At 35.4% G+C, this 12,021-nt stretch overlaps 1 protein-coding gene across 2 annotated transcripts in view; it reads left to right on the top strand.

Annotated features, from left to right (window-relative positions):
• Positions 1-9,809, top strand: part of LOC114401216 (transcriptional adapter ADA2-like) — a 28,053-nt gene extending 18,244 nt beyond the window's left edge. Inside the window, exons 10-13 of one of the 2 annotated variants that reach the window (XM_028363680.1) lie at positions 4,018-4,240; positions 7,949-8,159; positions 8,982-9,287; positions 9,487-9,809. In XM_028363680.1, the coding sequence (XP_028219481.1) occupies positions 4,018-4,240; positions 7,949-8,159; positions 8,982-9,287; positions 9,487-9,678 (932 nt within the window). In that variant the 3' untranslated portion in view covers positions 9,679-9,809. Of the gene's footprint in view, positions 1-4,014; positions 4,241-7,948; positions 8,160-8,981; positions 9,288-9,486 lie in introns of both variants that reach the window. The other variant, XM_028363679.1, reaches the window with a different exon arrangement.
• Positions 9,810-12,021: the final 2,212 nt, after the last annotated feature.

Raw genomic sequence — 12,021 nt, 5'->3', positions numbered from 1 at the left:
CTGGTAATAAGTCCTCCTTCTCATCCTTTTCTCTTCCAAAAATTCCTCACCTCGTTACTGTAGCTAATGGCTCCAAGGTAGCTTCTCAAGGAAGTGGTCAAGTTTCATTGTCTCCCTCTTTGAAATTAAATTCTGTTCTATTTCTTCCCCAGTGCCCCTATAATCTAATCTCATTAAGTCAATTAACTTGTTCGCTAAATTGTTTAGTAACCTTTACTGTCAATTCTTTTGTTATTCAGGAACATGGGACGGGGCGACTGATTGGAGAAGGATATGAATCACGAGGGCTTTATTACTTGGAATCCAGTCCACCTGGGTCTTGTTTTGCTATCTCGAGACCCAAACTTTTGCATGATCGTCTGGGTCACCCAAGTTTACCAAAATTGAAGATTATGGTTCCTAGTCTTAAGAATCTTTGAGTCTTAGATTGTGAGTCTTGTCAACTAGGAAAAAATGTCAGGTCGTCATTTCCTCAAACTGTACAAAGATGTGACTCGGCTTTTTCTACCATTCATTCTGATATTTGGGGACCAAGTCGTGTCACATCTTTTGGTTTTTGATATTTTGTAACCTTTATTGATGAATTCTCCAGATGTACTTGGGTTTATTTAATGAAAGACATATCTGAACTTTTGCTTATATTCGTATCATTCTACAATGAGATTGAGAATCAATTTGGAAAAACTATCAAAATTTTTAGAAGTGATAATGCTAAAGAGTATTTCTCTCATGATCTTTCTTCTGTTTTGTCTTCCAAAGGTATTATACATCAGTCCACACACACCACAACAAAATGGTATAGCAGAAAGGAAGAATCGACATCTTCTTGAAACTGCACGTTCCCTAATGCTAAATTCGAATGTTCCTACACATCATTGGGGAGATGCGGTGCTTACTGCTTGTTTCCTAATCAATAGGATGCCCTCTTCTTCTCTTGAAAATCAAATCCCTCACTCAATTGTCTTTCCTCATGATCCACTATTTCATGTCTCTCTTAAAGTGTTTGGTTGTACTTGCTTTGTCCATGATTTGTCTCCTGGTTTAGACAAACTTTCTGCAAGGTCAGTCAAATGTGTCTTTTTGGGTTATTCTCGTCTTCAAAAAGATTACAAATGCTACTCTCCCACCATGAGACGGTACTATATGTCTGCAGATGTCACCTTTTTTGAAGACACACCCTTATTCTCATCCTCCGTGGACCACTCTTCGTCTCTCCAGGAGGTTCTTCCTATCTCTTCTCCTTGTCCTCTAGATAACTCAGACCATAATGTCCGTGTTGTCCCATCTCCCTCACCAAATTCACCTGAAGTTATCTCTCCACCTCTGGTTACCGATCTACCCAGGACAAGACAGATTGGATCTCCAGTACCTGAAGCCTCTCCTCATGATCCTCGTTCTTCTTCAACCAGTCCTCCACTCATGGATCCTTCCTCGTCTTTCACTTCTCCTTCTCATTCTGACTCACATTGACCCATTGCCATCAGGAAAGGTACTCGCTCTACTCGTAATCCTCATCGTATTTATAATTTCTTAAGTTATCACCGTTTGTCTCCTTCATATAGTTCTTTTATTTTCTCCTTGTCTTCCCTTACTGTTCCTTCCACTGTTCGTGAGACACTTGATCATCCTGGCTGGAGACAAGCTATGGTTGATGAAATGCAGGCTCTTGAAAATAATGGTACTTGGGAGCTCGTTCCTCTCCCTCCTGGTAAGATGACCGTGGGTTGCAGATGGGTCTACACTGTTAAAGTTGGACCCAATGGTAAGGTTGATCGGCTTAAGGCTCGCTTGGTAGCTAAGGGCTACACACAGGTATATGGCATTGATTACTGTGATACTTTCTCTCCTGTAGCCAAGCTCACCACCGTTCGTTTGTTTCTTGCTATGGCGGCCATCCGTCACTGGCCCCTTCCTCAGCTTAATATTAAGAATGCCTTCCTCCACGGTGATCTTGAGGAGGATATTTATATGGAGCAACCACCTGGGTTTGTTGCTCAGGGAGAGTATGACCTTGTGTGTAAGCTTCGTCGATCTCTTTATGGGTTGAAACAATCTCCTCGAGCATGGTTTGGTAAATTTAGTCATGTTGTTCAAATGTTTGGACTAAAACGAAGTGAAGCTGATCACTCTGTATTTTACTATCATATATCTCCTGGAAAATGTGTCTATCTAATGGTCTATGTTGATGATATAGTGATTACAGAGAATGATACTACTAAGATTGTCCAGCTGAAAGAGCACTTATTCAGTCATTTCCAGACCAAAGATCTGGGATCTTTGAAGTATTTCCTTGGTATTGAAGTGGCTCAATCAGGAGATGGTATTGTGATTTCTCAGAGGAGGTATGCTCTTGATATTTTAGAAGAAGACCTGTTGAAATCTGAAGCTCATGGCAGATCAAAGTGAAGCTTATCCTGACCCCGAGAGATATAGGAGGCTTGTGGGAAAACTCATTTACCTTACCATCACTAGACCTGATATCTCCTTTGCTGTGGGAGTGGTTAGCCAATTTATGCAGAATCCTCATTTGGACCATTGGAATGCTGTCATGCGTATTCTGAGGTATGTTAAGAAAGCTCCTGGACAAGGGTTGTTGTATGAAGACAAGGGTAGTACGCAACTATCAGGATATTGTGATGCTGATTGGGCTGGATGTCCCATGGATAGGAGATCTACATCAGGTTATTGTGTCTTCATTGGAGGAAATCTAATCTCTTGGAAAAGCAAGAAACAAACTGTTGTCGCTCGGTCCAGTGCAGAAGCTGAGTATCGATCTATAGCTATGGTTACATGTGAGCTCATGTGGATCAAACAATTTCTTCAAGAATTGAGGTTTTATGAAGAGTTGCAAATGAAGTTGTATTGTGATAATCAGGCTGCTCTTCATATTGCCTCAAACCCAGTCTTCCATGAGAGGACCAAGCATATAGAGATTGATTGTCATTTCATTCGAGAGAAGCTTCTGTCCAAGAAGATTGTCACTGAGTTCATTGGTTCTAATGATCAGCCAACGGATATTTTGACTAAGTCCTTAAGAGGATCCAAAATTCAGACTATATGTACCAAGCTTGGTGCATATGATTTATATGCTCCAGCTTGAGGGGGAGTGTTGAATATCCTTGTAGTTTAGCCATGTTTGGTAACTTAGTTGGTAGCCTTTTTCAGAAGGCAACAGTGCATTGTCACTGTCATAGCCTCTCTCCTCTCTCTCTCTCTCTTTTGTACTCTATATATATGTACCATTTTGAATTCAAGAAATGAGAGAAAAGCTTTTTACTCTGATCCTTCAACTTAGAAAAACCTTCTCCTTGAGTTTGCAGGGGTATTAGAATGAATGTATAAAAATAACGGTTACAAACAGTTATTGCAGGACAGTTAGGGCAGTTAGTATAAGCTAACTACTTTTCTTTCATTAACAGAATTCTGTTAGTTAGTTGTTAGTTTAACAGAATTCTGAGTTAGTTGTTAGTTAGTTTGTGATTAGCTTCAAGGTCTAGAGGTTTATAAATACCTCCTTTGTAACTGCATTAAAACTAACTTTTTCAGAATCAATAATATCAGTTTTTCCCTTTTCTGTTCTCAATGTTTTCTCTTATTCTCTCTGTTCACTCAGTTCTCTAATTCTGATACACCCACATTGAATAATTCAATTTACATGGCTAGTATAGTAGGAACTAGTCCATGTGTGACACATGAAATGCATGTGGTTATTCCAACATATATCAGTAATTGGCGACATTACTCTATTAACAATTTGAGGCAGGTATTATATTAACCAAATAGGGTCTGAATCTACTCACCCTTATGCTTTCTGACATGGCCTTTTTAATATGGAGCCAGCTAACAGTAACCCACGTACATCTTTACATGCATAATTCAGGTGCTCAAGTCATACGATATTTAAATGTTTCATAGTTTCAAAGAAATAGTTTGTGTTATATCTGCTTACTCAGATGGGAAATTGAAGAATATAAGTTCAATGTATTAACATGTTGAAAGTTGCATTTTGTTTAGTAGAGTCTCGAGCAGATTGGAGCATTGGAGAGAAGAAACCTAAATTATCAGGCGAAGATAGGCCTTCTATGACAGATTTGAGTGGATACAGTTTTAAGCGAGAAGAATTTGATGTTGAATATGACAATGATGCAGAACAAGTGTTGGCTGATATGGAATTTAAGGACACTGATACTAAAGCTGAATATGCAATGAAACTGCACGTGCTCCATATCTACTCAAAAAGGTATGTGTACCGTATATTTTTGTTGAAGAAAGAAAGCTTCTCACTCTTCCGTATAAAAGAAAACCAAATTAACTATTTAGAAATGCTCTTGGAAGAAATTATAGTTGTCAATTCTCTGTAATTATTGAATTAGTCATAGATTGTACTTTTCTCTTCTATCATAATAAATTCTTTGTTTATAAAAAAGATCATTAAATTATTCCACTTATGTAATTTTAAGATTAAGCATCCAAAATAGTTTATCTTTACCTCAAGATTACCTGATTATGAGTTGAATATTGCATCCTCGTTGGTTTTTATTTTATCTATTTCTTATTTAGGTGGTTGTTTTGAGGTATATGATTAAAACCTAAGTAATTACATTCCCAAAAACACTCTGACTAGGAATGCTATTCCTTGGTAAATTAAAAAGCATGTTTGGTTATTTTTGGGAATTATTTTCAAAGTTTGAATAATGGGAGATAATTTTGTAGAAAGAAGTGGAAATAAATGGTTGGTCACACGGCAATTTTCATTTTCATACCATGGAAAAAACACATACCTGCTCATAATGGGAATTTGGAATAAAATCAAGCAAAATATAAAAATGTAACTTCTTTGGGAATTAATAAATGCTAGAAATATATATAGATCAAGAGAGAGAGAGGAGGGATGTAGTTATACCAATTCTTACACCACTGAAAACATTAAAAGTGTGTTTGGATGAGGAAATTTAAAATTCTAAAGAATTTAAAATTCTGAGAATTTCAAATGCTTCAATTTAAATTCCTTCAAACTAAAATCCCTTATCAAAATACTCAAATTTCAATTTCTTTTCAAATTTTTATCCAAACATCTTATTTAATTGAAAAGTAATTAAAATCCTTTAAAAAATTGAATTGTCCTATTAAATTTCTCCATCCAAACATACGGTAAACCAATTTTGATTTGTTAATTTGTAAATATAGACAGTTAGTTACAATTGAGTATCAGTATCAACAGTTTGGACAAATAGTTAGAGAGGTTGAAAGGACAGGGCTTTAGCTTAAATACAATGGTAGAAGGGCTTGGCATTCAGAGATGCTATCCTAAGAAAACAGAGCGGTGGCCCAGTTGTAAGGGAAACTGTACCCTGCTTGAGTGATCTCTGTATTTATATTCTGTGAGTTTGGCTAGTGGTAGTACTATATGGTTCAAAGGACTTTACCCTCCACTTACATTGATTCTCAAGACACCACGTCAAGCTGGATCACACACATGAATCATGTCTTACTTGTTAGGGCACTGGATCTTAGTCCCATGAAGTGCCTTTGTGAAGATGTTTGCTATCTATTCTCCAGTTTTTACGTGTAGCAGATACCAGTCCTTGTTGAATCCTTTCCTGCTACCCACTCAAGCAGATTCCGAGTCTTCTCTAAATCTTTTACTCCCTTTGGTCTTTTATATAAGAAATAAATAACTAATTCATCAAGGCCAATAAAAGTTGGTAAGTTACTAAATTTTAATTAATATCATAAATTTAAATTTTATTCCAGAAATACCCATAGAAAGTAGTGGTAATATTTAATGACACTACAGGTAATTCAAGGGATCATCTTTTTCCCACCAATGAATTAACAGGCTAACTAATGCATCCACTTACATGGAGAATGAGTGGGCTTCTCATTAGTAGATTGCACAATAAATTAAAGGGTATAAAAGAGAATTAGCAATTAATACATCTTAAAGTGAGTATTTAGGTTAGGACCAAAGGAATGAAGTCATTTGTTTCTTATATAAATGACCGGAGAGAGTATCTCTTATTCTCTAAATTTAAGTCTAACCCAATCAAGATTTCTCCCCTTTTTCTGACTTGTATTCACCCATCAATATAGATCTTTCCTTTGTCTTTCTATCTTTCATGTTTTCCCTGTTTTTATTTGCAGATTCATAACTAAATGAATCATGAGATTTTTAGTGTGGTTGCTCTTGGCATGTGTATATTATTATAGCATTGGAGAGGAGACATTTTGTTTTTGTCTGCTTCAATTTTAAATTTTATTCTTACAGATATTAGAATTATAACTTTCAATGGTAAAGTGAAACTGTGTGGAGTTCTGTTGGCTTTTGGGGTTGAAAATGGAATTTCCCCCTCATATTTAGTCCCAGTTCTATGTATCAGACATGGAGGAAAATGAATAATACATTGAAATCCAAATATATGCCAGAAGATATGCTACACAGGATTTTGGAAATACTGCCAGATGGACAGGAGAGGCCATTCCCTCCCCATCCAACCATGTTGACATATATTTTGCTGTAGCATGTCTTATTTGTATAAAAAAAACCTCTTATCCTTAAAAATGCGGGTGTGCATAGTTTGAATTTTATGAAAATCCAAAACAAAACCAAACAAAACCCAATTTTAAAAAACCAAACCACATTTTAATATTACAGAACTGCTTATTTTTGGTGAATCAGTTATTAACTGGTTTAAAAACTGGCTTGGATTTTAAAGCAGTTAGGTTCCAAAACCAGTTTTGAAGTGGTTTTGAAATCTTTATTTGAAAACTGGTTTTGCACCAGTTTTTAAACTTTAAGCTGTTTTAAATCCAAAGCTGGTTTTAAAGTCATTATAAAAAAGAAAACTGGTTTACTATGTTAAAAATTAACATAGTAACTAAAATTTGACTGCAACACAAATGAATAATTACAAGTTTCACATTTTAATACAAGATCGCCATGTTTTCCTGTCTTGTGTACAGAGTAACATGTCTACTTTCTAAAAAAGTTGTTTTGTAAAATTTCTCCTCCTCTTACCCAAATATGGCTTTATAATTTGATGCTATTTTACATGGTTTAAAATTAAGGCTGTCATGTTAACCAAAAAGAAAGTTTGTCTTCTCCCTTAACTGCACTTGCACAACTTTTAAATTGCAGAATGCCAAAATCATGCCACATTTGAAAACAAAATCCGTCCACATACCCCCAAAAAAAAACCACTAACGTATCCCAGTGCTAGAAGGTTCCTTACTATCCAAAGGTATGACCATATGGGGAAAGTCATTGTGCGCAGTCTTACCCTTGCTCATGCGAAGATGATGTTTCAGGATTCGAACACATGACCAACCGGTCACCAAGGTGAAAATTTACCTCTATGCTAGGGCTCACCCTCAATCTGTCCACACACCAAACCACAAAAAATAATAACAACAATAAATAAAAAATTCTTTCTTCGTCTAATTTTTTTCTTCTTTTTTTGCATCCTTCAAGTTGTTCAATTTCCACATATACCACAAGTTTCTCTTCCACAACCCACCCATGTTCTTCTCCTCATGTCCCAATTCATGCTCTTCTAACAGCAGCTCCAATGCAACATTGCATGAATTATTAGCACAGACACTTGTTCTGGAGTTATTTATAGATTTGGAGGTTTGGGGTGTGAAAGTGGAAACATGTGTCTTGATGGTGGTGGAAGGAGGGTACTGAGGCAACATTGATGGTGGCACTGCCAAGTTCTTGGCTAGGCATGGAACAGTCTCTAGCTCAGAATCAGTTTTTTCTTCATCCAAACCTTTTAAATGGAGCAGTCCACTAAAAGATAGTTTGAAAAATGAAACAATTGGGATTCAAAAACCAGTTTTAATAATTTGACTTTTTTTTTTAAATGGTTTAGATTGGTTATTGGTTTGGCTTAATTAAACTGGTTTTTCTGAACACCCTTACATAAGTATATGAAACTTCTGGCAGGTTAGATGAACGGAAGTGCAGAAAGAATTTTATACTTGAAAGAGATTTACTTTATCCTCATACTTTTGAGAAATCTCTCTTGCCTGAAGAGCTTCAAATATGTCAGAATTACAAGGTCTTCATGCGGTTTCACTCAAAAGAAGAGCATCAAGATTTGCTAAAAAATATTATTGAAGAACACAGGCTTGTCAAAAGAATACAAGATTTACAGGTATTACATTCTTCTACACACTCCAATGATGTCAACATGCTTTATGTAAAGATATTGTAGTTATTTTCTATAAGATTATAAAGGGTAGTGGTATACTCCTAAAATGAATTTCAATAAAACCAAGTAATATGCATAAATATCCTTTTACTTTATTCTGTAGTTTTTCCCCTCATATGTTAATTCCAGTCATACTACCTTAAGTTCAAAATGATGAGATTGGAAATTTATTCTTCAATAAAAAAGAACTGAAAATGTGCAAATAAATTAATAAAATTGTGGAAATTTTCTAACAATGGATTGTCTTAGAATTTGGGCTTATGATCTAACTCAACCACAGAAAATTGAAAAAATTAACTTGTAATGTGAAGACTGCCCAAGTTTTGTAAAGACTACATTTATCATATCTCTAGTCAATCTTGGATCTCAACACACCCCTTCATGCCTAAGACTAGTCATCTGAAGTGTGAACAAATGCAGGTGGCTCAATAACACCACCTCACACTCGAGACTGGAGCGTCAACAAATATGGGTGACCGAGTAACATATCTATGATAGACTCTGATACCATGTAATTTTAAGAGAAGAAAACTATATTTCTTATTACTGATTGATCATAATTACATGAGAGTTGTATAGACAATGAGATACGTTAATTTATGGAGCTGTGTTGGTGGAGTTCAAAAGAATGGGAGGTTTTCTGCACACCATTGTGGGAGAGGTTTCTTAATTTTTAGCCTTGATCAAGTTATACTAATTTTCTCCACATCTGTTGACCACTTAAAGTGTTCCACCAATGCCATTTCCATTTGAAATTTCTTGTAGGGAGCTCGAATTGCTGGTTGTGTAACTGCTGCTGATGCTTATCGATTTATGGAACAAAAGATGACAAAGGAAGCTGAACCAAGTGCTTGTAAAGAAAGCGGTCAGATTGGAACAAGTGCCAAGACATTACTGAGGCCAAATTATCTCAAAGGAGAAGTTGATAGTAGCCCACAGGGACTTCAAAAGGGGATTACAGCTTTATTTGCTGGTGCCAAGGATTCGCCTACTTCCATACAAGCCATCACAAGGTCGCTAGAAGAGTTGGATATTAGTGGATTTGCAGGGGCTGAATTACTATCTGAATCTGTGAGATTTCTCTCGTTTAATAATAGCACTCCATTTTTCTTTTTAAGTTGCTTTTCTCTTTCTTTCAGCTTTCATTGACTTTTTATTTATTTTTAAAAAAATTTGGAAGATATGGCTATGTACATCAGTCCCTTCCTAGACCCTAAAATGGTGTTCTAACTTCTATCTAATTGGTTCTTTGAAAATGATTAACTTGCAGGAGAAAAAGCTTTGTAATGAGATCAGAATACTACCCTCACACTATCTCAACATGCTGCAGACCGTGTCATTAGAGTTTTCAAAGGGCAGTGTGACCAAGAAATCTGATGCACATGCACTGTTTAAGGTAGAGCCAAGCAAGGTTGATAGAGTCTACGATATGCTTGTGAAAAAAGGAGTTGCGCAGACATAATGAAATGCTATGTAATGATTACAAGGCCATTTTTGTACATTTTTCTTCGTCTCTCCTTTTTCCCATTAAGAAATAACTAGATAAGGACCCATGCAATGTGCGGAAAAATAAAGTGAGTTGAGTTGTGTCTATTTTGTCTGTAGATAGCACATCCAATCTTGAATCATTTGTTCGTTAGTAATCATTTGTCCTGTTATGTGCCCTACAAAAGATAGACCGCCATACTAACTAGTTAAATGTAAAAAATGATTAAAAAAATAAATTAAAGCTAAATACTTATCTTAATATAAGCAACTAAAATGTTGGAAATTTAGAGTTAAACATTGGAATGGATCCCACCAGTTAGTAGCACAGGGAGTTTATCAATTCTAACTCTAGTCCTTTCTGTGAATTTCATACGTCATTATGACTTGAATACTCATCTTAATAGCAATGGAATAGATGCAAAAATTTTCTATACATGTCAGAATCTGTAGACTCCAGACAGAAAACATTGAGAAAATATTCATTCACACAACATTAAGGAGATAACAAACATTAGGTGGTGTCTAAGGTGGACCAGTTAAATGTAGTCTAGTGTGGACCAATTTCGTTAACCGGTTAAATTACAATTTTATCCTTAACAATAGTTTTTTTTTCTCCTTTTCCACTTGAACCTAAAACCAGTGACCTTACACCTGAACCTCAAACATGTAGCTCTACCCTTTTAAGCTCGTCGCTGGCGAGTCTGTTGTGGACCCACCAAACCATCATCGCACAAAGATGCTATTCATTGATATGTTTCTGATTTAATGGGTATTGTGGACATATAACAAAGGGATATTCTTTCGGCACCATTCTCATTTCTTCTACACGTAATATATTTTAAAAAATTCTAATTTTATCCTTTTTTACTTGTTCGTTACTTCTTTCTTTTCTTCTTATACTATTCACTTGTATTTTTTTGTTAGCCGAGCTCCTCCTTCCGTGTTGTGGTTGGTTTCGTTGCGGTACATTTGTCCTTTTTTACTTGTTCTCATTTCTTCTACACATAATATATTTTAAAAAATTCTAATTTTATCCTTTTTTACTTGTTCGTTACTTCTTTCTTTTCTTCTTATACCATTCACTTGTATTTTTTGTTAGCCGAGCTCCTCCTTCCGTGTTGTGGTTGGTTTCGTTACTTCTTTCTTTTCTTCTTATACCATTCACTTGTATTTTTTTGTTAGCCGAGCTCCTCCTTCCGTGTTGTGGTTGGTTTCGTTGCGGTACACTTGTATTTTCGTTGCGGTTTCATTTGTCCTGTTATGTGCCCTACAAAAGATAGACCGCCATACTAACTAGTTAAATGTAAAAAATGATTAAAAAAATAAATTAAAGCTAAATACTTATCTTAATAAAAGCAACTAAAATGTTGGAAATTTAGAGTTAAACATTGGAATGGATCCCACCAGTTAGTAGCACAGGGAGTTTATCAATTCTAACTCTAGCCCTTTTGTGAATTTCATACGTCATTATGACTTGAATACTCATCTTAATAACAATGGAATAGATGCAAAAATTTCCTATACATGTCAGAATCTGTAGACTCCAGACAGAAAACATTGAGAAAATATTCATTCACACAACATTAAGGAGATAACAAACGTTAGGTGGTGTCTAAGGTGGACCAGTTAAATGTAGTCTAGTGTGGACCAATTTTGTTAACCGGTTAAATTACAATTTTATCCTTAACAATAGTTTTTTTTCTCCTTTTCCACTTGAACCTAAAACCAGTGACCTTACACCTGAACCTCAAACATGTAGCTCTACCCTTTTAAGCTCGTCGCTGGCGAGTCTGTTGTGGACCCACCAAACCATCATCGCACAAAGATGCTATTCATTGATATGTTTCTGATTTAATGGGTATTGTGGACATATAACAAAGGGATATTCTTTCGGCACCATTCTCATTTCTTCTACACGTAATATATTTTAAAAAATTCTAATTTTATCCTTTTTTACTTGTTCGTTACTTCTTTTTTTTCTTCTTATACCATTCACTTGTATTTTTTTGTTAGCCGAGCTCCTCCTTCCGTGTTGTGGTTGGTTTCGTTGCGGTACATTCTCGCAGTGGTTCGTTCAGAGTTCTCATTGAGTTCGAGATTGTCATCGTGGTGAGTGTTACAGATTTCAATTCGTGTGGTTCATACGGATTGTCAATCCGTATAAATTATATGGATTGTCAATCAGTATAAGTTAAAAAAAATTTAAAAATATTTTTAATGTATTTTTTATAAATTTAGTTATATATTTAGTATATTTGTATAAATATTATTACATTAAATAATTTATTCAAGTGTATAAAATATGAAAATTTAGATA

Source organism: Glycine soja, chromosome 20, assembly GCF_004193775.1.
Source record: "Glycine soja cultivar W05 chromosome 20, ASM419377v2, whole genome shotgun sequence".
In the NCBI taxonomy this organism is placed as follows: Eukaryota; Viridiplantae; Streptophyta; class Magnoliopsida; order Fabales; family Fabaceae; genus Glycine; species Glycine soja.
Note: the sequence above shows the minus strand (reverse complement) of the source record. Positions and strands in the feature narration are given on the sequence as shown.